At 39.6% G+C, this 27,152-nt stretch overlaps 2 protein-coding genes across 4 annotated transcripts; one reads left to right on the forward strand and one right to left on the reverse strand.

Moving 5' to 3' along the window:
• Positions 1-2,236: 2,236 nt before the first annotated feature.
• nup37 (nucleoporin 37) lies at positions 2,237-13,532 on the reverse strand. 2 transcript variants are annotated; one of them, XM_052554707.1, is made up of 10 exons: positions 13,375-13,532; positions 12,769-12,976; positions 10,010-10,134; positions 8,624-8,696; positions 8,364-8,458; positions 3,253-3,343; positions 2,984-3,165; positions 2,680-2,730; positions 2,504-2,597; positions 2,237-2,427 (listed from the first exon to the last, which is right to left on the reverse strand). In XM_052554707.1, exons 2-10 carry the CDS (start codon positions 12,922-12,924, stop codon positions 2,314-2,316), a joined length of 981 nt encoding a protein of 326 aa, XP_052410667.1. In that variant the 5' UTR covers positions 12,925-12,976; positions 13,375-13,532; the 3' UTR covers positions 2,237-2,313. The 2 variants fall into 2 exon arrangements, with proteins under 2 accessions (XP_052410667.1, XP_052410668.1); XM_052554708.1 differs by having other exon boundaries at positions 13,301-13,460.
• On the forward strand, positions 12,681-27,152 carry parpbp (PARP1 binding protein). Of its 2 annotated transcripts, none has more exons than XM_052554705.1 (11): positions 12,681-12,830; positions 14,196-14,367; positions 15,657-15,890; positions 15,992-16,090; positions 17,592-17,762; positions 17,858-18,012; positions 21,358-21,535; positions 21,617-21,798; positions 22,314-22,395; positions 25,434-25,629; positions 26,446-27,152. In XM_052554705.1, exons 2-11 carry the CDS (start codon positions 14,218-14,220, stop codon positions 26,748-26,750), a joined length of 1,752 nt encoding a protein of 583 aa, XP_052410665.1. In that variant the 5' UTR covers positions 12,681-12,830; positions 14,196-14,217; the 3' UTR covers positions 26,751-27,152. The 2 variants fall into 2 exon arrangements, with proteins under 2 accessions (XP_052410665.1, XP_052410666.1); XM_052554706.1 differs by lacking the exon at positions 12,681-12,830 and adding an exon at positions 13,835-13,993.

Here is a 27,152-nt window from a genome sequence, read left to right on the forward strand (position 1 = left end):
GCTTGCATAGTCTTTCTTCATCATTACAGAGCATCTGCTGGAAGAAATGCATAAGCATTCTCTCTCACAACACTGCCATCTTTCCTACCAAGCTGACTGAAATATTCCATATAAAAACCAGCTTATCCTTTCTATATGATGCATAGGCTACTCTAATCATCAGCTGGTTCTTAATAAAAGGCAAATTCACAGGACTCAGGCAGAGTAATCTAGCCACCAGATGGCAGTCTTGGGTTAAAATCGTTCCTAACCAAATATTGATAATTAAAAGTAGATTTTGGGAAGGTGGTGATCATATTCTCTAAAAGTCCTTTCAGGAATTTCTCAATGCTCTCTCAGAAAGTTATTGTATCCTTTGGAATAATGTCCCTTGTGTGAGAGTATGTGGAAGAGGCTGACATTGATTTCTCCAAGCTATATGCAGCTGGTCCAGCACCAGCCACGTTCAGCTCTACCAAAGCCTCGTTTCAGACCACATTGAACTTATTCAAACAAAGCCAGCAGACCAGGAGAGCAGTAGCATGTTATGATTGCGGATGGCGGTGTGCTTCTGGGCTCCAAGAATCATACAGGCTTGTCTTTCGGGCTTGAAAGAGTGTAGGTTCATTTCTCTCCCCACCTTCTCTGTGCACCCATTCCAGTCTCACCTTAATACTCAGGCACAATATGCCCTACTGTTACACATGGAGCACACGCGAAAGTCTCAGGAACTGTAAGAAAAAACTTCTCCAGGGTTGCTACATGTTGGACCAGTTAATTTCCCCAACTCTTTTAACCTGTCCACTTGCAGTGTTAGGAAGGATACCTTGGAAATGTAATAGGTTACAGATTACAAGTTATCCAATTTAAAAAAGAAATATGTAGTGTAACTTTCAATTAATTTGCTAATTTAACTGTTAAAATTTGATAGCTTTTTTCAACTGTTTTTTAACTGTTATACATTTTTAAACATCTAAACCAACACTGATTACTTCACCCCCCCCCCAAAAAAAAAACTTGGTCAGCTACCACAAAATCAGACTTCAGCACTTTTTTTTTCTCTTTTACTTTGAGATGATTCTGAGGTTAAATACTGCTTTAAAATCTTAAGATATGATTTAAAAGCTATGACACTGTTTTTTAAACCAAATCTGGCTAGAACAAGGAAAACCTGCCATCTAACAATGCCTTGGAAAAAAATAAGTCAGTTTTAAAAAATAAAGCATATACATTATCCATACAGAAAATAATAAGCTATAGAATAAGCATGTCCTAAACTTTCGAAACATTGAAGTCTCATATATTAGAGCGGTCAATGCAATCTGGGGGAAAAAAAATCTATAAAATCTGTGTGTGCAAATATTCAGATGTAACCCCCTTTGTAATCATTAAAATTTTCATATGTAACTTCCATTTATGATTTATTTCTCAGTAACTGTAACAGATTAGTTGCATTTATTTTCTAATTAAATTAAATAACTAGTTACTCCCCAATACTGTCCACTTGTCATGTGATGTGACTTCCCAAAAACTTAATGATTTATGAATTAATAATAAGTGATATTTAGAAGTAATACTTTTTTGCATCATGAAAAAAATAAAACACTTTAAATTAAAAGCATTTGTTTAAAAAAAAAATTTTTTTTTTGAAAGGTTTAAGATTGTGAATTTTTTTATTTGTCATTGATCCAACTATTCTACCTTTTGGCCTCACACCTTCCTGCCCAAACATAGCACAAATGACCTGACAGGACCCTTGTTCCCCCTTTAGAGCGTCTCCTGTGCTTTCCTTGGAAAAAAACACAGCTCACGCCGTCTTGTGTTCTCCTTGCACTTTAGTTTCCCATGCTTGTCTTCATCTTCAAGGTTCAACTGCTGAAGCACAAATAGCATTGCGTCCGTCTCCTCCACCACACATGCGTCACAGTCGAGCGGAGGAAGGTCCCCTGTAGTGTTAGGAATGGGACTGCAGATCATTATCCTGTTGGAGTCAACGAGCCTGTCTATATGAGCACCTGTACAGCTTTTTGTCTTACAATCAAGCGTTTCTGCGATGAAAACTGCCAGCTCCTGCCGTTCGGCGACCTTTGGCTCAACTTTAAGCCTGCTTGGCAGAACACCACACCAAAAACACTGATACAATGCTTCGCAGAAAAAGGTAAAAACTGGGGAGAGAGAAAGAGTCTTGTTTCCCACAATTGTTAGTCTGAGGTCTAACCCAAGTGACCTATAAAACAACACACAGTGGAGAACGTAGTGACAGTGCATGAAAAATATGACTTTATTTATTGAAAAAGGAAAACAGAAACACTCTCCAGTTGACTTCTGTCCAGGTTACATCTCTGTCATCCAGAAGAACAGCTTTCGGTCCCCACCAATAACACATAGAGGCAGGGTCCTATGCCAGCTTAGACCAGCCCCCACAGATGCAGAACCAATCATCACAGGCTGCAAAGACATTTGTATCCCATTGTAATGCAAATCTCTTTCAAACTCAAAGACAAAAGTACATCATTTTACAAACCTGTGGATGCCCCAGATGATGCACCAATAACTGACTGTTGATTTTTCCCGGATAGCCTGTGGTAGCGAAAAGATTCTCATTTGCCCTTGACCATCTGTAGAAGAAAGGCCACCAGGATTATAGTCATGGATGCAGTCTAGCAAAGAAATCATCTGATCATTAAACAAAAAAATTACCTGAAATGTCTTGCCTTGTCAACATGAGCTGGTCTCTTCTCGAGTGGATAACTACAGGCAAAGCACATCAGCATCATTTACCGACAATTTAATTCACTCCACCTTTAACAAAACTGCTCAGCTGAAGGTTTTAAGGTTTTAAGGATTGATGCACATTATGGACAAATTCTTCATTCTCAGAAAGATTATCTAAATTAAGAGGAACAGGTGACACAGGTCATGTCGACCACACAATAGTTCTACTTTAAAAGCAACTCACTGCCCAAATAATGCATTTTAGCCACAGAGACAAAGTTGCATTTACCTAGAGCGGGTAATGTCCCAGATCACCCAATCGTTGGCCACCACAGCTCCAACCTTGATAGTGTTTGTGAGACACCAGTCAGCTGACATGAGCGGCACCTGCCCGCTGTCCAGAGACAGAATTGCGTGTTGTGTAACAAGGTCATAGAACCGTATAGTGCCTTTCTTCTCCGCCACCATCAACTGTATTAAAGAAATATATCACACTGAAAGTTCACATCGAAATCTACATCCCATATAACCATTAGTAATGTCAGATTTGTTTCTGACCTTGCAGGGGTCCTCAGGGTGCCAACAGACACTTACGCCAGGGGAACGCAGTCTGAATGAAATGGTTTCAGTACCATCAAGGTTCCACACTCTTTAAGAAGAAAAAGTAAAAAAATTATCTTCAGGTAAATACAATACAAAAAAAAAGACATTAAGTATGAGGAAAGCTGTAATATATGTTCACCAGAGCATCTATCCTGCACGATGGCCAAAAGATAGAACTTGATCAAAACATTGTTTAGGTTAATTTTACATGCTAAACAGGGAAAGTCTCCTAAAGTACTAGGGGTTTAATCAAGATGTGCACTTTTAATTGTGTTGATATTCTTTCCCCCATATTATTTAAATGTAATACAAATTATAAGTGGTGTAATAAAGTACCAGAGGTCATGGTGACACAGCAAATGTTTAAGCAACAGGAAAAGAAATAATGAGGCCATGCATGGGTTATTACATCACCTCCTGTCCCGATGTGTTCTTAACATTTAAAACATGCACACACAAAAAGTCTGAAAGTAAAAACCAAATGAGTTGGTTGCTAAAAAAAGCACTGTCAGAAACAGGACACTAATCAGAAGTGGCATAATCCTAAAAAGAACTCAATTAGGCACACGGAAGGAAGTCAAATTATTAAAAATAACTTCTTGTCATTGAAAAACCATTAACCACTAATCTAAAATAAAACAACAGAATGAGAATGACTGAAGACTACAGAGTTTTGAAAACAACTTAAAAAGATACAGATTTCAAGCTATAAATGAGAAGAAACATGAAGCATTCAGGACACTTTGCAATCAAGGTATACATTTTATCAGTATGTGTTCCTTAGGAATCAAAGTGGTGACCTTGGAGTGGCCAGCACCATGCTCTACCAGGTGAACTACAGGAACTCTTGCCTGCAGCTGACCTGGAGTTCCACTCAGAAGCAGGATTGCCAATACCTCCCAGCTTTATCTTCCTAAGAACACAAGATTTTCATTCCAAATTTGGCCTCGAGGAAATTTGTGAAGGCACGCTAGGGCAAGTGCAGATACAGCAAGAGGCCTGCAAGCAGACGCCATAAATCATTTGGACGGAGAAGACTGGAGATCAGATTCTGGATGGTTTCACTAGAGATCAGATCTTGGGTTTACCACATCACAGAGGCCCGAGTGAAGAGAACCACAAACTCTCTCAAATGAGTTGAAACTGTGGAGGTTTTCTGGGAAAGTGTGGGGGAAGAGAAGGAGAGGGGGGAGAAGAAGCCCTCCATTAATAGGAAAGACGCACAACCGCTTGGTTGATGAGGTCATTGAGAAGGCACTCCAAAGCCTGTCTGAATGTCAACCGTGCAGTTGGGTAGATTAATATCTGCAGCTGGGCGGTACTTGGAGGACATGCCCTATGCTCAACAGTTACCAGACGATGGTCTTTGTAAGCACCTAAGCTCTCCTCAACATTTTCCAGGAACTCCCGAACTGTCTCCTCTTGTCTGGGGCATCTCTGCTCTGATCAACTCCTTTGCTGAGTATGAGTGAGGTTTCAGACCACACCACACAAACATGGTTAAAACCCCTTTACTCAGAACCCCACGCCAAGCAAGAGTTCAATTGCACGCGAAACCAAAAATTGCCAGCCTTGACAACCACCAGGGTATGCAAGAGGGCGAAAAGTTAGCTCTCTACAACCTTGACAAAGCCAAATGAGGATTAAGACACTAAGCACACAAACACAGTGAGAAGCATCACAGACAATGTGCTACTGCTATTGAGTAAGTCTCTCCAATAACTTACACAGCATTGTGGAATAACATGCGGCAGCCATGTACAATATGAGTTGAAAGAGAGGGAAGTGTTTGAAGTCATGGAAGTTCTAAGAGAGAAAACAAGGGGAGGGTCTGTCTGGCTTGTCTGTGTTTTCCCACACTGCACAATCGGGAAGCTGACCTGAGCGTGCAATGGGATTTTTCAGATGGGGCAGGGGTGAGAAATGCTGAAACTGAGTTAAGAACTGTTGAAACAAACATTTATGGTGGCGACCAGGTCAGGGGTAATTCTTTGACTGAGATGGTGTGAATAACAGTTCTGACCTGACCTGTTTTAAACCAACAGTGTTAGTGGTTTTGTTTACATTCAAGTGCTCTCAGTAGCCAAAATTACACTTTTTTTTGTGGTCTAGTATAATTTATCAATCATGAAGAGAATAAAAAGTTTATAACCTCACACAGAAACATATGTGAGGCGGGCGAAACCAACCCAAAAACATCTATCGTCACCAGACTCACTTTGTAGGACATGATGGCTCGGTTAGAAAACTTAGGGAGTGGGTTAATAATAGTACTATGAGAGTACATATTACTACCTCTGAGGTACATATTCTAAAGGTATGTACCGTTTAGAGAAAAAGGCAGCACTAAGGCAGGGCTGGGCAACTTCGATCTTGGAGGTCCACTGTCCTGATCAGTATAGTTCAAACTCTAATCAAACAACTCACACTGAAGTTGCCCAGCCTTGCACTAAGCTGTTGAACCGTTAACGGTAAAAAAAGAAATTGTAAACAACATTTCAAGGCATCACATGTTCCTTTGGAAGGCTATTCTGAAAAGTTAGAAGTAAAAGTTTCCCTTCCAAGGGACCTTGTATTAGTAAAATTCTAAGGCAGTACTGAAAGTATCCTTCTTAAAAAGAATTGAGATTATCTTAGATTGTGTCATCAGTTTAGCAGAATGCTAGGTCCAAACTTTACTGCCGGTGGTGTCTACTACTCCTCCTGGAAGACCATCTTCCTATGGAGTTTTACTCCAGCCTGTTCCAACACACTTATCTATAAAGTGGTCCTCCAGAAGGATCATAATCAATTTGTAGTCAAATCTACCTTTGGTCATCATAGTGCTATTTGTGTACCAGTTGGAGATGTTACCTGTGTTTCAAAAAAGTTACTTATGATGTTCTTGTTCTATGATTTTGGGCCAAACCCCTTTTCTGTCTTACAGAACTGTTGATGCAAAAAACACCTGTAATTCACTGGAACTAAAGGTATGCCTCATCCTCCTAGCTTGAACTCTGTCAACTCAGCATTCCCTTGTGTGACCTGCACTCCCTAAAGAAATCTGTAGGTGGCACTGAGGCCTGCAACTCTACTATAGCAAAAAAACTCCTCTGATCTTCAAAAGGAAACAGGTCGCACTCTTCCCCCGACACACACACACAGAGAATTACGTAACACTAGAGGAGATCTGAAATGGTTTGAAATCAAGGCGATTCTGTAATTGAGGTGGTTGATCAAACCCTCAGTGGCGAGATCTTAAAAGGCAGGCAAGAAAAAATGTAAATGCCCGTGTTGAAGAAGAACCCTGCTGAAAAGAACAGCATGAATTTCAACTGGTGTTAGGAAACCTAGTAGGGACACAACCATACTAGTATCCCATGCTGCAGAACAGCATCCTTAAACATATGCTGGTGACCATAACAGGTGGTCCTTTAAACAGGGGAGGTGTGTCATGACATGGATAAACATTCCAGCTGAGAGCCACATTTGTATCAAAAGCTGTTTGTGTGGCCTGACTGGAAAAGGTTCACTCTCTTTCTCTAATATTAACCTGATCTTTCCCTTGTTCCAGCTCGCTGTTCCTCCTACGTCCCATATTGTCTCAACGTGACAGAATTTAAATCTTTCTGCAGATGGAGCACTCTACTATTTTCTCTGGCTCCACAGGATAATCCCTTCAGTGGCCCCTCTGCTCTCCCACCAAACACACTATCTCTGACACAAAATCCACTGACCAAAGCAACATATATCAACATCTGTATCTAAGTTCTGATGGGCATGTGTAAACTATGGTTTTGGCGGGCACTCTGGGTAACGTTTGGCTGTTTTCCTTATGAGCACGACCACAGCGAGACACCAAATCTCAAATCATCATATCAAATCTCTCATTTGAGCTGGCAGCTCAGGATTAGTTATATACGGTAACTGCAGTGGTTTGCACCTTACTGTGCTGTCGGGTGGGCCATGATTTATTCATAAGAGATGGTTATTACTTAATCAAAATAATAGGCTGCTTCTAACTGAGCCAATCTTAGGGGTGTTAGGGATTACAAAAGGGGTTTCAGCACATACAGGTTCCAGTAGAGAAGAAGCCCATTACTGCCGAAGCTGCAAACTGAAACGGTCTCACCCCAGGGCCCTGACTATGATAAAGATCTGCGATCCTCCTTTAATCACAGTCTAAAGTTCTACCAACATCAATAAAACAGCTGCGAGAAGAGCAGCGCACTCCTATTCTCAATGTTGCACCACCCAGATGAAAAGTGTTTCAAAACATTATCACAGCACAATGGGTCAGTGCTGATATTAGGTCACATGCTGACACTGGCAGTGTATGCACTAAGAAATGCACAGGGCTCGAAGCACATCCACAAACATCCCAGCGCAGATTATGTGAAACATGATGGTTAATATCAAGAAAGGGATGCAACGTCTATAACGCAATGGGACAGGAATGGCAAAAGCAACTGATCATGTTGAGAAAATATGGTTACACCATCCAAATTTTAAGATGTATATCATAAAACTGTCATGGCAAGGTCTGCACAATGGATCAAATAGCTGAAAATTGGATGTCTATAAGGAAAACTACCATCTTGGTCCTCGTCCACCTTGAAGCCATTAGGGTTTGCAAGCTGGGAAGAGAAAGGCCGGGCCATTGAGTTGTGGCAGGCCGCAGAGCTGCAACATCCAGGTGTGTCAGTTACACGGTTCTGACGCAAGGGAAGACCCGAGCCTCCAGGAGTGCTCTCTTACATTACCTCTGACTGCCAGGAAACCACACTTACCTCAGTGGCTGATTGGTGGGGCCACATTCGTGGAGCTCGTTAACTGTGGCCGTGGAGAGGAAAAGGCTCGGCTGCTGATTGGATTTCCACGTTTAACCAATTACTTAGAAAAACTCCGCGAGCAAGTGGCGGTTGACGCTTACGCAGAGCAACGGCGAGCTGTGTTGTGTTTAGTGTCGGGTTTCAGTGTGGAAATTTGGTCAAGACTTTCTGCATCATTAACAGAGAACAGAACGCACTCACACACATATATTTCACTTTCTCACACTCATACACTCGGACTGCAGTGCAACTAACCTGCAAGTGTGGTCATCGCTGACAGAGGCTATTTGCTTTCCTTCTGCAGGCTCAAACACTAGATGATTGATGTAGCTGGTGTGGCCTTCCATCACCTAGACAACACAAGAAATTACAGAACGTTCATACAGTGAATAAGTCAGCCAAAGACAGAAAGAAACATTACTGTACAATGGTTTTCATTTCTGGGTGAACTAGCTATTCCTTTAATTTTATATCACCAGCAAATAAACAGAGTGTACAGGAGAAGAAAGAGCTACCTTTACATCACAATTGTTTTGAAGATCAGATGTCCAAAGCCTGACTTTTCTGTCAGCCGCTGCGGTGCAAAGCCTGAAATGGGGTGGGGGGGTTAAAATAATACACTGCATTTAGTCACCATCATGTACGTGGGTGTGTAACAAACCACAGTCAGAAGATAAAACACTGGAGAGATTACAAATGTTAAAGACAAACAACCAAAGTCAGAAATTCGTCACGCCATTTTCACATTTGTCTGTTCAAAATCCAACCAAACCTAATAAAACAGCTCTGCCACTAATCAGCAGCAGCAATTATTCACACAATTACACTAACTCACCTCTGACAAGAAAAACACTTTTAGTTAGAGAGTCGCACGCACATTTTTCTGTTACCATACCACACACAGACAAAATCTTCTTCCATCTTATAACAAACAAAAATCACACCAGTTCTTGCCACGAAAGGTCAGATTACCATCACATCGTTCTATCAACATGTTCATTTGCAAGTTGTCTTTGGCTAGATTGTTGCGCGGATGGCGTAACTTCACAACGGTACCAAACGTTTTCATGCCAGCAGTACCAGCAGGCAACGAGTCAACCTGTCAATAACCTCTGACTCCATGTCAAGCCAGCCCACGAAACCTTAATAAGATCTTTAGTACTCCGTTCCCAAGAGATACACCTACAGTGAAAAAGAAAATAAACTCAAATAAAAGACAGTGCACGCTACACCTTCCGCCCTGACCACAGCATGGCCAGGAAATAACTCTGCCCTTCCCATGCTGCTAAACCTACAGGAAACTTCCCTACCAGGAGCAGAACCTTCCCAAGTTCACAGCTTAACGAAGAACATGTCAGACTGACAACATCTTATTAGACTCTTGATACAAACCAGATCAAACTACAGCTGTGACGGACACTTTCCACTACTTGACATGAACATACAAATCTCGGTAATGAATCGATCCCTGGAAAATGGGTCTCTCGTGATAAAAACATGTTCTGAGAAAACACATTTGTTTGAACAAAAATGAGTATGTTTGTGCGTGTGTGGTAAAATATCTCAACTCTCAAATATCCCAATTGACTCAGACATCAATTAGGCCGGGTATTTCCATAGTACAATACAGAAAAAGCATATTTATCTAACATTTAAAAGAATATCAGAATTTGTTGCAGTAAAATAAATCAATTATCATTTACGGTGTCTGAGCCTCTAATGAAGAGAAGGAACCCGGTTGTAGATGAAGAACTGTATGGTGTCTGGCATTGAGATCTGTGCTACTTCCATACATCATCATAATTCCCCATCTTATATTACACACACAAAGTCACATTGTATTCCATCAGTTTGATTTGGTTTCTCCCCACATAAAAAACAACACATTCTCAAAGCCATACCTGATGACTGGAGGGAGCTTGTCCAGACGCGCTTCAGGGCTCCATGCGATAGCATCCACACGTACTCCATGCAAGAACACTTGCAAAGAAGTGAATTCTACATCTTCGACTTCTGTGTCTTCCTCCTGCACCAATAGAAATCACTAGACTTGTTGACAGGAAATGATCTGTTCTCATGCACCATCCTCATAAAAACACGGTTTTCTCATACATTGATATGGATGGGTATATTCTGAGCAGTACTATATCTGTATGCAGAAAAGAGATTGCCAAGAGTGTGCAAAGCAGTAATCAAAGCAAAAGGTGGCTTTTTTGAAGAACCTAGAATATGACACATTTTCAGTTGTTTCACACTTTTTTGTCATGTATATAATTCCATGTATAATTCCACGTGTTAATTCATAGTTTTGATGGCTTCAGTGTGAATCTACAATTTATATAGTCATGAACATAAAGAAAACTCTTTGAATGAGAAGGTGTGTCCAAACTTTTGGTCTGTACTGTATATAGTATGAATGCAATCTGGGTGTTCCACATTCACCATCATGTCATTGTCTATGTACTATAGCATCAGTTGCATGACCACAAATCCTCTCCTGTGGCCTCATGGAATAGTAAAATGTGCATTGGATGTGCACTTTAAAATTTCATCAGTAGTCAGTCATTCAGGTACTTTTTGCCTGCTGTTTTATGAAGTTTTTTCCCTTGCTATATGGTAAGGAAATATTCAATGGTACAGCCATTGTGTACATTTTCTGAATGTCTGAATTTCCCAGACAATCTATTATATTTGCCAAAGCTTGTAGTATATGATACTATAGTATATCTCCCATATTTTGTAGTATGCCATTTATCTTGTTGTACTGTATATGATAGTTCCCATTATCCCACAAAATGACTTGATCTTTCATTCAATAAATTGTTAAACTAGTGCGACAAATGAACAAAATGCAATAATGCCCATAATGAAATAATGACATTTACATTTGAAATGCAACTTATAGTTGGTTGTGAAATATTTTGCCAGCTAATTTTGAATGGTGGTCAGCTAACAATACTTCTAGGAACCTGAAAGCGTTCTGGTATTTCTAACAGGACCATGGTAACCAGCCAAACCTTGACTCCTTGGTCGTACAAACTATTTTAAAAACTAATTTAAAGCTGTATACTGCCCAGTCCTTTCTGAACACAGTTCTGGAGTTTCATGGAAGAAAGGATGTTTTGTTGGAAAAAATTGTGATTACTTGAGGCTGTCAAAGAGAACTCATTAGACCCGGCATCCCAATTCATATACCCTTCAAAATATCCTAAATAGTAATTGAGATTGGTTATCTTGAATATGGACCCTTTTCACAAGTCAGTGATGACACATTTCAACAGTCATCAGCAACATAAATCCTCAAAAGTACTTTTATATTTTGACAAAAAAAAAAAAGAAAAAGTATGTTAATTTATAACACTCTGTATTATATCACCTTTGCATCAAAAATTTACAAAAAAACCTAGTTAACGCTGTTAATAAAGGTGTTTTTAATACAGTGTCTATGGGAGGGATGGTAAATTAGACATAGTTTCCTATTCTGACTGCCGTTATCAGTCTCTCTCTATTTTTGTCCTTTGAAACCCAACTATGCTGACTTCCGCTGCTAAGAAACCTGGTAATGTGAAAAAGGTCTATAGGGGGTATGCATTGACATCACTTTCCCACCGAAACACATCCCCCTCCGCTGGACTGAGTGGCAAAAGAGCCTGCTGTGTGAATGGATTTAATAGGGAACCTGCGAAAACGCGAGTAAAACAAACAATGATCAGTTTAAACTAAAAGTTGCTGGACTCGATATAATGTTTCTTATGACTCACCAAATATCCAGTGGTCCATGGATATTGACATATAGCCAGGAATCGTGTTTCCTGACATTTATATGTGCCTGCTTGCAAAGCCAGGGAAAAACATAGAGCAAATTTTGCTGGTGCACACTATGTAAATACAGAATAGGTTGGTCTAAATCCGGATTTTACTTTGATTAGTTCTTGTCAGTGTTTATTTAAAAACCAATCCAGTTATGCAAAACATAAGATGATAAATACTTATTCGATGAGTTGTCAAAATGATATAGAACAATACAATATATAGGGTAAGATTTTAAATTTAACATATTAACACAAAACGACATCTGCAAATCTGTTTGGCTGCCAGGAGTCCATTTGTTTCTGTTTGTACAGTCAATCGCAAAGCTTTTTCTCGTTTAAGGTGTGTTGTGTGTTTTCGGTCACAGCATTCACACTGAAAACCAATGCTTCCACTCAGTGTACAGAACTGCAGTCACTCCAGCTGAAGGTGACATCACATGCACACCCTATATTGCAGGGATCCTCAAATCTGGTCCACGAGATCCACTTTCCTGCAGAGTTTAGCTCTTACCCCAATCAAACACACCTGAGCATGCTAATCAATGTCTTCAAGACCAATAGAAAATCACAGGTCGGTGAGTTTGATCAGGGTTGGAGCTAAACTCTGCAGCGCATTGGACCTCCAGGGTAAGATTTGAGGAACCCTGCTCTATTGTTTAGGGAAAATAGTACGCAAAAAAGGACACTGGGAATCCACTTCCTGAAGTGTTTTCACCTCTAATCAAATACACCTGAACCAGTTCATCAGTGTGTGTTGGAGCAGGACTGTAACCCAGCAGTGAGGTACACCTCCAGAAGGTTAGCACTCTTACCACAGACTGATCAGTCTGTTGAATTACTGTACTCACCTTAAAACGACAAGTGCCCACGACCACATACTGGTTTCCTCCATACGCCAGAAGTGACGCAGGTGAGCCAGAATCAAATGGACTGAATTCCACTACATGAACATAGTCCTCACAGGACACTGTGTAGCTTGCAGTGCGAACTGTTTCATCTGGCATCTTCCATCAAATGAATCCTTGTTGTTTGGGTGAAAGGGTGTTACATTCCACTCTAAATTATGAATAACATGGAGAGACACAAATTAGCACATTTTATTGTTGTAAAAATGCCATAATAGTTGACAAAGTATTATCTGATATAATATAAAGTAACGTAATGGGATGTATGCTGTCCAGACATTGCTTTAGTTACATAAAGTTTTCTACACTTAACCAAAATAACTTTTACAAAATTAAATAAACCCTATAAATTAATCTCTACTGTACCTCGCATATATTAGGTTAATAATAAAGTATTCAACTCTTTATATTTCTTCACGGTGTCCATACATTAATTTCACTGTCGAAGTTATGAATTAACTAACGTTACACTTACGATCAGAGACAGCAGGCTGGTGTGCAAAGAGTCATGCGTGCTTAAAATAGGTATCAAAGCTTTATTAGACAAACCTGGAATAATTTTATATACTCGGTTGGTCGACAGGCTGAGAAAGTGAGTTCTGGTGCAGATTAAAAACCCCCATGCGGTGCTCGTTCTCAGCGCGCTTTCTGATCACGTGATCGCGCTTGTTTACTTCCAGGTTAGTGACGTAATCATGACGCTAGCAGCACGAAGAGAAAAGAAGACTGAATCTGATAATGGTTGTATTTTTTGTGTATGTACTGTTCTTGATTTTTGAGCATTAATAAAATAAAAAATTGTGAATCTCTAAGCACATGAAACAAAGCCAAAGAAAAATACGCATTGATGCACTTCTCTAAATTATTGACATTTTTTAATTTTACCCCGGAGCAATATATCTGACATTTGATTACTTTTACGACTCTTGTGCTTTGAAACAAAACGAAACCATCACCGTTCTGTTACTTGGATGTTTGTGCTCGTATTAACTTCCCGTTTGGAAGGGGCGTGTTTAACGCATCGCGGTCTGTGATTGGTCCAGGCGTCCCGGCATGTGAATTTAAACTTACAGGCATCGGACCAGTTTGTAATAACTTGCATCTACTGGCGTCTGTTTCCTATGTGATTCACATTAGAGACATAGGACGCGTCTAAATATCAGTGTTGGTAAGTTGATTTAAGACGTTTAGAGGTCCTGTTCCTAATAAAGTGTAAATGGGCTCCTCTTGTTCCTGACTATTATTGTGATTTGCTTGATGTCTTCGGACTCTCTCTGTTCTAGCTCAGTGCTAGATTTGGAAAGGTCTATGTGATGCTGGCTGCTCATAATCATTGCAGTGCTGACCTGCTCGATTTTCTGGCTCTGCAGTTAATTTTGTTAACGTTGAATAATGGTGTTTATGGAAGAAAGCCTGAGAACAATGACCAGGGTCTTCAGGAGAGAGTGTCACAGGGTGTTAGACTCTGAGAGGACCACCATCCAAGGGGCTGATGGGATGCTGATGGTCCTACAACTTGCTATGGCTGGGGTCAACAAGCAGGTAACGTTGCATTGTCATGAACTTGATTTGAAGACTTGTTCCACATATATATATAGCTGTTTTTGACATTGATAATAGTAATAATAATGATTAATGTAACACTAAAGACTGGAGTAATGGCTCCTGGAAATACAGTTTATCCATCACAGGGATAAATAAAATTTTCAAAAAAAAAAAATTAAGTTATTTTTACTTGTGATGCTATATTTTTGAATGAAAAGGTGTATATGGTATATACTGGTAGATCAAAAATAATGAAATATATATATTATTCATTTTATTTATTCTAAATGTTTTAATCTCAAATTAAAGGGGTCCTATTATGCTTTAACTTTTTCTACTTTAATTAGTCTGTGATGTTGCTGTTTGAGCATAAATAAGATCTGCAAAGCTCAGAGACACTCTGAAATCGCTTTACTAAAACTACAACAAATGACTCGATTGGACAACAACGTATATTTTCCAGGATTTGTGACATCACAAATGCTGGTGTATGGGACGAGACCAGGTTGAGCTGCACTAAAGAAGGCAACGAGTGTTATATCGCTATGTCGGAAACACGCTAGCTTTCCCAAGACAGACAAACTTAGTTGTTACAATCATCTGGGTTTAAATTTCGCTCAAATTGATTTGATTTTGACGCAATATTTACACTGAAGCTCACAGTTAGCTTTGGTTAGGGGCGTGACATTTTCCCGACCAGGCACAGAGTGGAGCCAATCACAACACACACTGGCCCAGCTAACCAATCACAGCACATTTCGTATTTCAGAAGGCGGGACTTCATTTGATACAGGAACTATTCGTGTTGTTCATGCCAGACTCCAGAGAGAGGTGTTGTAATAATGCAAAATGTGCAATGTTGTTTTTTTTTGAACAACCTATAGTATGAGAGCCTGTTCTAGTACAACGTCAAAACAAAATTAAGACTTTGTAAAAGAGCATAATAGGACCCCTGCAAGTCAAATATGTGACACAGATCATGTTTATACAGATAGTCAAATGATCTATTGAAGATTTTCTCCCCACATTTTTACTGGATTTCTTCTGCTGATAATTTTATTTTAAACGTGTGTGAAAAACACTCTTTCATGGGTGGACTTTTGAACATAATTTTATGGGATTTCCACTTTGAATGTAAATGTTTGCTTACAGTCTCTATATGCTGCAGTAGGGAAAAGAATGAGTCACACAAGTTTGAATCATACATTTTGTTCCGTATCTGTACATTTTCTGTGGAGTGGTTCTGCGTAATATGCTTGTCCCTGTGTTTGCTCTGCTCCTGACAGGAACATGGGGACTTTAGTGTTGTTTTGAGTGAAGTCTTGGCTGCCTGGAAATACTTCCTTCTGGAGAAGCTCCAGCTATCCCACAACGATATCCCTCTTCCACAAAACTATGACCTCATCCGAAAAGAGTATGACTGCTTTTTGAAACGCACCAATACTGTGGACTTGATTGACGTCTTCATTATGTTCAAGGAGCTTCGGATAAATGAGGACCATGAGGAGCCCCTAACCGCAGTGAGTGCTGCCAGTGGGCCTCTGATCTGGATGTTCTTTCAGTCATCTTTCTCAAAGATCTTTAATTTGTGGCATGTTCTTGGTCTTATCTCAATATCTAGATGCAAATGTTTCAGTTTCTCATTGGTGAGAAGGAGAAAATGGATCCTCTTCCTTTGTATCCCGCAACTCCATCTAACAAGGCAATCTGTAGTCCACAGGTAAATGGTTATTCATTAGCATGAGACTAGAATTGGAGGTGTGTGTGTTTGTGTGTGTATAGCTCTTATTCACAAACCATTACAATGAAAGAAAATGGGTTGAACACAAATATTTCAACAAAGCACTAAAAACTTTCCAAGGATCCAGTAAACCAATTCAAACAGTAATTTCAAAACGGCCCTAATGAAGAGAAAGCACGGCTGATTTCATCAGCAATCAGATCAGATGTCAATAAAACATTTGCATTGCAGCTTGACTTATGCTAATTTGTATTGAAATCTTTTAATTATTGATTGATTGATTGTGGCATTGTACATACATTGTGAATTATTAAAAAGTACCGGCACTTCTTTTCTTCCACTTCAAGCAGTGCTTCTTGAGCATCAGTGAATGTTTTTACCCTTTTGTAATAGTTGTGTATGAGTCTCTCAGTTGTCCTCCGTACACAAATATGGATCTCAAAATCATACAGTCACTTTTGGAAAGGGTTCAAATATCCAGAAGATTCTGGAAGACCAAACAATGTGCAGGAGGGAGATTTTTCTGAAGAACATGATGCAGTTGAACTGCTCCGGACCAACAAGGGACTCATGAACAACTATCACAAAATATAAAAACAGTCGTGGATCATCCAGGAAAAGACACATGGTATTAAGATTCAAGGGCCATGGGGTCATTTTTATAAATTCAGTTATTAATATTAATAAAAATGATAACCTGCAGTTTTCATGATCCCTCTTATTGTTTCAATTATTAACATTTTGCAGATTCTGCAAGGGGTATGTAAATTTATGAGCACAACGGTGTATGCAATATATATTAGTACAATGTTTTATATATAAAATCTATCATTAATATAACTAATGCATGTTATTATAATTAATTATTATATAATTAAATGTCGGTATCATGTATGATATTTTAAAGCTTATTGCACCTGGTAACAGTAACTAAGGAGGATGAAGTTTAGCAAAGGATCTGATTCTGTTACTTATGTCGAGATCTTACTCTGTTATTGTTTTGCTGGCTGTGTTTTTTTTCCTTTTCTTTCCTGTTAAATTTCACCCCTTTGCATGTGCCTCTTCTTCAGAACAAGGTTAATACAATATCATATCATATTCACAATCATCAAATGAGAACAGGATGTATTAAAAGCACTTTGTATAGTGTGTTGAAATTGCTGCTGCTCTTGCCCAGTTCTGTTCACAGCTGCTCTGCTGGGCTTTGATTTATGTGTGAGTAGATGCTGGGTTTTGCCACTGTAATACTGGGGGTGATGAAGTTTATGAGCCTGGCCTGTTTAAACTTAAGGGGCTGTGGAAAAAGCCCGTCCTTTATACAACATGAGTCCAATTCTGCTAACTGACTCATCAGTATTGCAGAACGGAGAGCTGTTCCTGAGCTGTTCCTGTTAAAAACAAACCATTTTACCCTTTCAGTTAACATTGGTTTTAAATACATTTCCAGTTATTCCACTAAGTTGTGCAACCTTTCCTGCAGATACAGAGAGTTGTCAGGAGAGTTTTCTGTTTTTATTTGGGCCTTCTGGTGAACTGCAAGAATGACCTGGCCCTCGCATACACCCTGGACAACCCAAATCGCTCTCTGGGTCACAGAGCCTTTACTGACCTTAGACATGCTGCCTGCGACAGCGCCTCATCTCTCTTCCTGGTGAAGCTGCAATGACATATACTTTAAGATATTTGCACACATTTTTTTTTACCATACTGTGAATGCTAATTAATTGATGTGTTATCTATATTCAGACAGTAACATCATTTGTCAGGGCCATACAGTTGGGAGGAAAGGGGTACGCCCCACCTGAGTCTCACCCCTTAAGGAAGCACGTAAAGGGTTTATCGGAGTTTCTCAACTTTGTCGACCAGTGTCAAGAAGTTCTGGGAGAAATCCCTAATCCCAGGTATGTATCGTTTGTTTTGTGTTTTTTATATATAAATCGGAAATGCATATCAATATAGTACTCCATTCTGAACACAACAAATTTCTAAAGTCTGCATAGCAGCTGTAGATGTTTGCCTTCGCTGGAAATACATAATTCTTCTAATACAGGCCAAAAAAATTGCCATACAAATTAATTTAAGACTTAATTTATTAAATGAATTGTATTCCATTTAGAAAGTCATGTTTTTTTGCAAATAAAGCTTGCATACCTTTTTAAGCATTTAGGCACTCTCATAATATTAATTAATATGATTAAAGTGATAGTTCACCCAAAAATGAAAGTTCTATCATAAATTACTGATCTTGAAGATCTTCATTCATCTTCGGAACACAAATGAAGATGTTTTTGATGAAATCCGAAGGGTTTCTGACCCTGCATAGACTGCATCACACTTACCACTTTCAAGGACTAGAAAAGTTGCAAGGACATTTGTTAAATAGTTTGTGACAACAGTGGTTCAACCATAATTTTATGAAGTTACGAGAATACTTTTTGTGTGCAAAAAAACCCCCAAATAATTACTTTATTCGACAATTTCTTCTCTTCCCTGTAAGTTGCTGCGTATTCAAAAGAGTACCATGATGCATAAAGTCACTGTGTTTGCAGTAAGATTAAATTAGTTTAAGCCAAATCGGCCAAAAACAGTCACTGATTATTCCTTGCTTCTAATCAGAAACACTAGAAATGGAAGGTCATTTAAAGGGCATTGTTTTATGAGATGCATTATTCCATGCCATGCACTGTTTGTTGTATATTGCTCTTTTTGGCTGATGTTTCAGGTCAAAAACAGTGGTGCACTGTATGTTGCACATACTGTATGCTAACCTAAGCAGTAGTATGTGTATTATGATATTGTGAACATAGTGCTTTGAATTAAAAGCCAGGACCATCATGACCTTGCCTTGAGTTCATTTCTGTCACCCTATCATCAGTGCACAACCCCAGATGAGTGTAGAGGAGCCTTTGATTTATACAACAGATTTTGTACCACCATGCTTTGCCCAAAGAAAATGTACTTGCTATCTGCATTTGTGGATCTGTTGGTTTAGTCTTATCTTTAAAAAAAAAAAAAAAAACGGATTCTCTTGTTTTTACCCGCCGCCATGTATCGATGCATAAATTAAAGCAACCTTTAATGATGTCTGCACCAGTATTAATTAAATCGCCTGAATTGTTCAAGCATGTTTATCTAAAGAACATCAAAGTGTGTTGTAACGATCTGCAAATGGTGGCCTTGTCCCTCCTTAGTTTGATAACTCTGATTAAACGTCATAACAGCGAGATTTTGCTATGATAACTCGCACTTCAAAACGTCCAAGCAAATCTCCACTAGACGTTTGGCAGCACAACACATGGAGCTGAACTGAATAGATGACGGAGTTATTCAGAAAGGACGCAAGGTCATTTCCTGCAGTGCATCATGTGCATCAACTTCATTTTTGATTGAAGTGCCTTTGACCTGCTGCATGTGATCCTGTTCACCACTACGTCTCTTTTCTCTGACGAGCGAGTGTGAGCGTTGAGCCAAAAGGGGTCTTTCATCGGCCTGCTACCCTGCCTGTGCAGTTCCCCACCCCCCAGCACCTTATGGAGTACTGTATTACCACACACAAACACTCCTTTTGGGGGAAATCGGGGTCTCTCGTAGAGCTAACATCTGTTTTCCCACATGATTCTGTTACTGTAATTCCCTTTCACAAAAGCAAGGTCAGGGATTCAGGGCGGCCTCTTTCCCGCTGCAGCCCAAATGTTTACATTTATTAATCTCTTCATATATTCACACATAAAGTGAGGTGGAGTACACCAATAGCACTGGTCTGGCACAGAAACTTCTTGGAATCTCCTAGGCCGCATTTTTACATGAGTTATAGAGTGGTCACACTAGATTTTAATCAAGCAAAATGGTTTCAATGCAGCGAACCTCTTTGTATAACAAATAATTAATAATCAGGAGTCCAACAGTCATGGGAAACCTGGAAACACTGTATTTTTAAAATCAAGTTTTCTAGGCCTTGGGAAATGGTTTTTAATAGTCAATGATGGCAATAATAATAATCTCATCGTAGTAGAAGGCAATTTATAGACACTGATCTAAAAACATGCGTTGTGATTTGGAAACCATAGTTATTTGAGTGTGAATCATTGTCTTTAAAGCCAAATTGGTTGACAAATCTGTTTGAATGATGCATTAGTGGAAAGGTTGTGAAAAAATCATGGAAATTTGTCAAGATATATGGGATCATTGAATAATGTGTTCAGAATGTTAAATATACAGCAGTTTCCCACAACACTGCAAACTATGAAGCTTCTTGTGCTGATTTGAACCAAACCACCTAAATTAGAGTTTTTGTCTCGGTGCGTGTTCTCTTTTCCTAGCCAAGAGCCTTATCTGTAGCATTTAGATGCTCTTTTTTTATTTTTTATTTTTATTTTTTTTACCTGGATTTGCAGGTCACAATTCACAAAACGGGAGCTTAAGATAAAACCTTATCTCAGTCCAAACCAGTAAGACCTTCGTTCAACTTCAGTATACAAATTAAAATATTGTTGATGAAATCCGAGAGCTTTCTGACCCTGCATAGACAGCAGTGCACTCTTGAATTTCTTCAATATCTTAATTTGTGTTTTGAAGATGAACAAAGGTCTTACAGGTTTAGAACAATGTCAGTAATTCATGGCACAATTTTCATCTTTGGGTGAGCTACACTTTTAAAGTTTGTAACTGCACCTTTAGGGCTGCTAGAGTATGAAAATGTTTGTCTTTAAATTGTCTGTATTGCACTGCATTCTTAATTAAAGCTGCGAACAGTGATGAAAGGGCCCTCGCACCCGGGCTCACCGCCAGCGGGCAGCTTTACTAAAATAGCTTACGGTGAGCAATATGGATCTAAAGTGGTAAATATAGGAGGAGTGTCAAAGTCATTTGTGTCAATCTTGCTGCAGCCTTCTGGTGGCGCTATGACTATAACTGGAATTTGGCATGTAGATTTCTTCAGTCCAGCACTTTTATGAAACATAAGAAATTAGATGCAGACTGAACATAGTATGTTTAAGTATAAAGCATGACGTGTCCTATTGCCAATAGGTGGTGGTATGATTATAACAGAGTCATGGCCTGAAGACATCTAAAGGCCAGTATTCATTCCAAATATGTGAAGTTTGATGCAGATTGGACATTGCATGTTAAACTTAGTGTGAAACGAGCCATTTCCTGTAGCCAGCAGGTGGCGCTTTGATTATAATGGAGTATTGGCTTTCAGATGTGTTCAGGCCAGGACTCTTCTCAAATTTTTCTGCCAACAGGGAAGCTGGAACCAAGCTGGTGTCTAGTATTAGAGCTGCTCTGGTCAAAGGCCGCAGTAATGGAGACCCAGTGTACCTTGCAGCAGAGGATACGGCCAAAAGTCTCAAGGAAAGAATCTGTCAAATACACACCATGCAGACACATTCAGTGGTTGGCACGGGAATCAGTCCAGCAAGGGTAAAAATAGTAGATAGAGTACATCTTCTCCAAATATTTTTTCCAACCTCATTAGTAAGACACAAGATGTTTCCTTTTTAGCCCAAAGTGTATGCTATTAACCACTCCACTGCCTATGGAGGACGAGAGACCGTTAAGGTTCTGATGGCTCTTTTGGATGAAGAAGCACTAGCACCGCCCTGCAGGAACAAGGCGGAATTGCTCTCTGAAGATCATGCTGTTCTTAATGGCAGCTCTGGGGCCTGTCTTCTTACCCTTTACAAGTGAGTTACACCGCTGTGCTGTAAAACTGTTTTTATACAAAACCGTTAAATATGGTCATAGGACAAATTTAAGTAAATGTATAATAATGCGTAATTAGATGCTTACACTTTAGAATGCAATAATGCAGTCTGTAATAAATGTTTGTATAGAATTTTCCTGTCTTTCCTTTACAAGTGAGGTACTCCACACTGCTGTATTTTATTGTATTTTTTTTTATATATATAAAATTGCACACTATAGGACAAAAATGTGTCCAAAAAAAGGATCTTTAAAATGCTAAAAATATTTTTCTATGTTGAATTAAATATTTGAATAACAATACGAAAATTGATGCAAAAAAAAAAAAATCCTGTCTATTTTCTAGGATTACTTGCCTTTAATAGACGTGTCAATTAATTTGTGTGTATATATGTGTGTGTGTGTGTGTGTTTAATTATCATTTTGTTTTGATCTTCAACGTGTTGTTTCCATCTTTGAATATTCAGCTTGTTCGCGTTCCACTTTGTGCCTATAGATCTCCAGATGCTCCCACGGGATCTTCTCCAAAGCCTTTACGGAACCGCATCTTGAGCCAACAAGAACACATCAAGTCCAAGGTAAAGAATCATGGTGGCTGTAAGCAGAGACCCCAGTCTCAAATAGCGGTCAAACCGAAATTGAATGTGACACTTGATTTTCAAAACAGACGGCAAGTAATGCACGTTCACAAATTGTATCATCTGCTTCCTCTATTTTGTAATGTGCACATTTATACAGCTGTTTTTTTTATGCATGGTGCTTGTGCAGCAGGTTTCCTGTTACATAAAAACAATCACTGAGTGTGAAATTTAGTGCCGTACAATACACTCCAGACTTTAACCAGTATCCCTGGCAGTGATGCACGCTTGCACAATTAAAGCCTATCTTTTCCAGAAAACTTTAAAATACCCCACTGGGCTGTGAGAAGAAGATTTAGTATTATCTCTTGGCTTTATAAGATTTTTTTTTATTTTTTATACTGTTTGGTTATAAAATTCTTGAAAGATATAAATCTCTTAATATGAAATGGCGGCCTGAATAGCAACTAAATTATGTCTGTCAAGAAGCTTGTTTCTGAAACCAATCTTAACTAGTCTCTGGATTGCTAACACATTTTAAATGTGATGATAAATGGCAGGGTTTATTTTAGTACTGGCATTTTCACCAATTAGAAATGGTGAGTGCTCTGTGAACATGTATGCTAGGCACATTTTGTTAAAAGGCTTCTTTATTTGATTGCACTAGCAGATGTCTCTTTAGACCTCCACTTTCTGGCCGCCTTCCTGTGTTAGTGAGCGGTAATGGTCTCCGGGCAGCTCACCGCTTCCTGAACTGGACGGGCGGAAGCTTTCTGCATCAATATCACTTTGAACCTGCCATATCAGTGGCGTTACTCAGCTAGCAAGGGGAACTTGAAAGGTTATTGTTTCCTGTTGTCTGCTGAATGTCTTTATCCAGCCGTACTCCAATAGTTTCATCACAAACTCACTTCAATTGGCACAAGGGGAGAGATCAAGACGTTCCTCCAGCAGCAAGACTGCAGAGACTGGTTATTCTGAGTACAGTTATGTTGTAAGGTTTAATGAACTCATAATGAACCCCAGTCGATACACTGGGGGACAGTATTTTCATATAAAAAGATGGCAGTACATTTTTACATAATGTTAGTATATTTCCTGCTAAGAATGTCCATTAAAACGCACTTAGAACAGCCATCTGGTTTTAAGATCTTTTTTTATTCACCCATTCTCAAATGGTTAATAAAAACAATTATAATAATAATCCATCCATCCGTTCTCCAAACCATTCAGGTCTGTGTTGGTTGACAGGAATCTTAAAGCCATCACAGTGTCTTGAGACCGAAAAGGCAGGGAAACACCCTTGATATGTATCGATATTGGCTATTTTTATCATTATTATCCAACATTCAATAAAACGCTGACATTGACAGTAATATATAATCAGAGACCCTCCCCTGGTTTGACTCATTCGATACACATCACTATCAAGTGAATACCATGTTACTTTGTCTCAGCTCACCACTAATTTTTTCCGATGTTAATAGCAAATGTAAATGGGGTCATAATATCACTGCTGCTGGTGCAGTGTCAGCTGGCTCAATGGGTTTGTCCCAAAACAGGTGTTATTCAGGCATGTGTAGTTCCACTTTGTGCTTCACAAACTCAGACACACCCCTCATCTTATTGAGGGGTTAAAGATGACGTTCATATCAGAAGAGGTCGCTGGTTGAACCGGTCTGTTGCTATTTTAGTTTTTTAAAGAAGGCTCTGTATTGGCGTGCAATCTGTGCTCCCCAACGTGCCATATAAGCCTCCAATATGGAAGCACCCTGTCTAGTGATATTGTTGGTTTAGGTGCTCTTTGTAGAAAGTGCTTTGAAAAATCTGCACTCAAACTTTGATTCCCCCCCACTGCCCCATTCTCTCTATGCTTTTTGCAGTCCCACCCAACTATGCCTGCAGTATTTTTTATTTTTTTACTTTCCTGAATTCCACTCTCCTACTGTGGCCGGCTAGTCTGAAGGGAGAGAGCCTTGAATCCTGATAATCCTTAGCAGGGATGGATCAAAGGCCCTGAAAGAGGTGGATCAGCGCTTCTCTGAGACTCTTGAGACCTTAGAGGTTCACTACGCCTGTGCGAGCTACCATTCCCTTCTTTCATGCTCCTCACGCTAGCCTCTGGACTGCAGTATTTATCCTTTTTTTTTAATTTTCATAAGATTTTGGATGTGGTCATGTCCGCCCAGTTATATCAGCAGGGCTCAAAAATAAGACTGCCTGATGATCTGAGGACCGTATCAGAGTGTTTCTGGACAACGTCATTTGTCCTGTTGTACCAGTGCTGCAGTGTCTCTGTGTCATACATCATTCATTGATAATATTCACGTTTTAACAAACTTAAAGGAACAGTTCACCCAAAAATGAAAATTGTCCCATGAATTACTCACCATCATGTCGTTCCAAACCCGTAAGACCCTGATTTATCTTTAAAACACAAATGTACATGTTTTTGATGAAATCCGAGAGCTCACTGACCCTGAATATACAGCAATTCAACTGGCTCATTGAAGGCCCAGAAATTGAACCGTTGAATTGAATCCTTATTGAACAGTGGAACAACTGATGTCCCATGGACTATTTTAACTATGTCCTTTCTGGGTCCTAAACATATTAGTTGCATTGCTGTCTATGCAGGATCAGAAAGCTCTCGGATTTCAACAAAAAAAAATCTCCATTTCTGTTCCGAAGATGAACCAAGGTCTTAAGGGTTTGGAACGACATGAGGGTGAGTAATTAATGACAGAATTTTTTTTTTTTTTTTTTTTTTTTTTGGTGAACCATCCTTTAAACCTATGGCATGTTATCAATCAGGTAATATGGATAAGGTTTTGTTAAGGTTTAGTTTTGGTTTATTATTCATTTATTTTGGATTCAAAATCATATCACTTTTTTTTTTTTTTTTTTTTTTTTTTTTTAGCAAAAGTGGTATAATTGTATAGCTGTAATGAGTAAAACAAAATTCAGCTATTGTTGCAATTTGAAAATAAAGTACATTTTTAAAAATAACGGTTGTTTTAATTTACATTTTCTTAAAGGTGGTGCGACCAACCCTCCGTTCTCAGTTTGCATGCACATACAAGGATGATGAGCTCCCCCTCAACCGGGTGTTGGAGTTTCCCAGCACCAGCCAACTTCCCACCTGTGTGCACCCTGCACCCAAAAAACCTGTCACTTTACCAGTGACTGTGGAGGAAGAGCATGACCCCACTGGGATGGACATCAGTCTCAGAGGTAGAGCCTCTGCCACATTTAAAGATGCTATGCAAAAGTGGTTTTGTCACTCTTAGACTTGTGTAGTAGTTTTGAGACCATGTAGATGCTGTTGTGTCCTTTTTAAAATGTGTAGGCTTTCTCTTCTGGGATACCAGAGAAAAATGTATGATGATGCCACAGGTTAATGTCCTATCACGTGTTCTCTAGAAATGAGCGTATGCCCCCCACTGCGACCGATCGATAAGGAATCTGCATTTATTAAGTAATTTCATTGGGTCTTAAGTGTTTTTTGGCTGCTTCTTTTTTTTTAAAGAGGGGGCTCAGTTCTTGGTGTACTGAATAACCTTCATGCTTGGTCTGTTCGCTGCGCACACATGCAGAAGAGCTCCCTTTTTCTGACGCCACATGGTCGGAAAGATGCCCAGGTCCACCTCCACAGCCCAGACCTCGATCCTTGGCCAGTCCCTGCTTGGGGACTAGTACTTAAGATCAACCTTTAAATGATTCCCCATCCCATAAAACCTGGCTGCCCCCACATCTGTTGTAAAAACTCTTAAGAGCACACGTTCCCCCCACCTCGCTCGCTTTTTGTGGGAATGCGGGCTTCGCTCCACCAGGTTACATGACAAATGTTCAGTTTCAGAGCTGTAAAATAAACACACCGACTGTTAAAGTGCAGACTAACGTCAGCAATGTAATCATGACCTTTTCTACCCTTCCGTCCTCAGCCCTCCCCTCCTTTTTTATTCCTGTTCATTGTTTCACCTTGTTCTCAAAGTCCAATGTTTTTTCTTTTGTCCCCTTTTTCTTGTTTTTCTGTGGATATGGACCCAGAGACCACTAACTTAAGGCATGAATGTCCCGGTCAATCCGCTCTGGGGGAACATAGTGGAAATGCCTGGATCCGAGCAGGTGGGAAAGGGACCCAGCCAGAACAGCTCAGAAGAGCAACCGGGACCTCAAAGAGAAAGCTTGCCAACAGAGAGTGTGCTGAGCAAGGAAGAGAGGAGAACCAGCCCCCTCAGAAAAGACCCCCTTCCAAGGCTCCCGCTGGAGGCCCGGGGAAAAGGAACAATAAAGCTCCCAGCAAGAAGCTCATTGTTGGTCAGGGCAAACTCACAGGCTTTTTCAGACTGTAATTTACTCACCAATGATGCTCTGTTTTGGCAATGAAGTCAGGTTTTATTCATTAGTAGATTAAATGCATTTAAAAGAGCAGTTCACCTGAAAATGGTAATTTACTCCCCCTCATGTTGTTCTAAACCTTTTTTGGTTTTGGGTGAAATAGCCATATAAGTGCTCTTAATACAAGTTGTGTCACTCTTCTCCAGATTATTACTGATGGGGTGTGTGTGTGTGTGTGTATGTTTGTGTGTGTGTGCATATTTGATATGTAAAGAGGAAGATTGAGTTGGCAGAGGAAGAACTCTATCACTTCATTTTAGGATTGTGTGACAATCGTGATGAATGCTTTCTGTTCCCCTTGAACCTGACTCGTACTTTGCAGATTTTAATAAATTTTTATTTCAGTTCTTTTTAAA

The sequence above is a fragment of the Carassius gibelio genome, chromosome B4 (genome assembly GCF_023724105.1).
Source record: "Carassius gibelio isolate Cgi1373 ecotype wild population from Czech Republic chromosome B4, carGib1.2-hapl.c, whole genome shotgun sequence".
Classification (NCBI taxonomy): domain Eukaryota; kingdom Metazoa; phylum Chordata; class Actinopteri; order Cypriniformes; family Cyprinidae; genus Carassius; species Carassius gibelio.